The 793-nt window shown below is 34.4% G+C and overlaps 1 protein-coding gene across 1 annotated transcript in view; it reads right to left on the reverse strand.

Annotated features, from left to right (window-relative positions):
* Positions 1 to 793, reverse strand: part of LOC107462982 (uncharacterized) — a 12,215-nt gene that overhangs the window by 8,969 nt on the left and 2,453 nt on the right. Inside the window, exons 2-3 of the mRNA XM_052251594.1 lie at positions 323 to 415; positions 66 to 135 (exon numbers count right to left, since the gene is read on the reverse strand). Of these exons, the coding sequence (XP_052107554.1) occupies positions 66 to 135; positions 323 to 415 (163 nt within the window). The remainder of the gene's footprint in view (positions 1 to 65; positions 136 to 322; positions 416 to 793) is intronic.

Below are 793 nucleotides of genomic sequence, written 5' to 3' on the forward strand. Positions count from 1 at the left end.
CTGTTTAAATGCAAGGAATCTCAAATCTTGTCCAATAAAGGAAAATCAACCATAACTGTAAATACGCATTTGAATACAGTAATATGCCCAATGACCACTTATTCTTTTCAATATCCACACCACATTAACTCCAAACTGTAAACATTTATGTGAGAAAAGGGGAATGTAATGGTAATCATATACCAGAAGAAAACAGTGGTCTCAGCAAAATTAACACATTCATCAACCCTTGAGAATCATGACTTATTAATAGATACTATATGGTTGGACTCGATACAAGAACCAAGCTAGTCAGTAATCACAAACAAAAGTTTCATTAGGAACATGTACAAACCTCTATATAATCAACAACAACATGTCCAGTACCCTGGTCATCCCATTTCCCGTCATCATTAAGACGATAGACCTTGACACGCTGAAAACCAGTAACACAACAGATTACGAAATAAGGATCATTGATGGCATCAATGTAAAAGAAAAGGATTAAGAACACATTTCATGCATCATGCAAAAAAGTCCCAACAGGAGAACTTGTATGTAAGGAACAAAGATACACATAAACTACATTAGATCATCTCTATGCAGCCCACCTACAAGGCTGCAATATCCTGTTATCAGTCACTAACATGTGAAGTATAATGCATTCTTTTAGCTTTCTTTTCTTTACTTTAATAGTAATGGCTTCAATGAGGGGAATGGTTTCTATAAGTCCCACATAAAATAAAGGTTTCCAATCATCCTGTTTCCTTGTTTTTTATTTGACTGAAATAAAACTAAAAAAAGAAAGGAGTGC

Source organism: Arachis duranensis, chromosome 1, assembly GCF_000817695.3.
Source record: "Arachis duranensis cultivar V14167 chromosome 1, aradu.V14167.gnm2.J7QH, whole genome shotgun sequence".
NCBI classification, from domain to species: Eukaryota; Viridiplantae; Streptophyta; class Magnoliopsida; order Fabales; family Fabaceae; genus Arachis; species Arachis duranensis.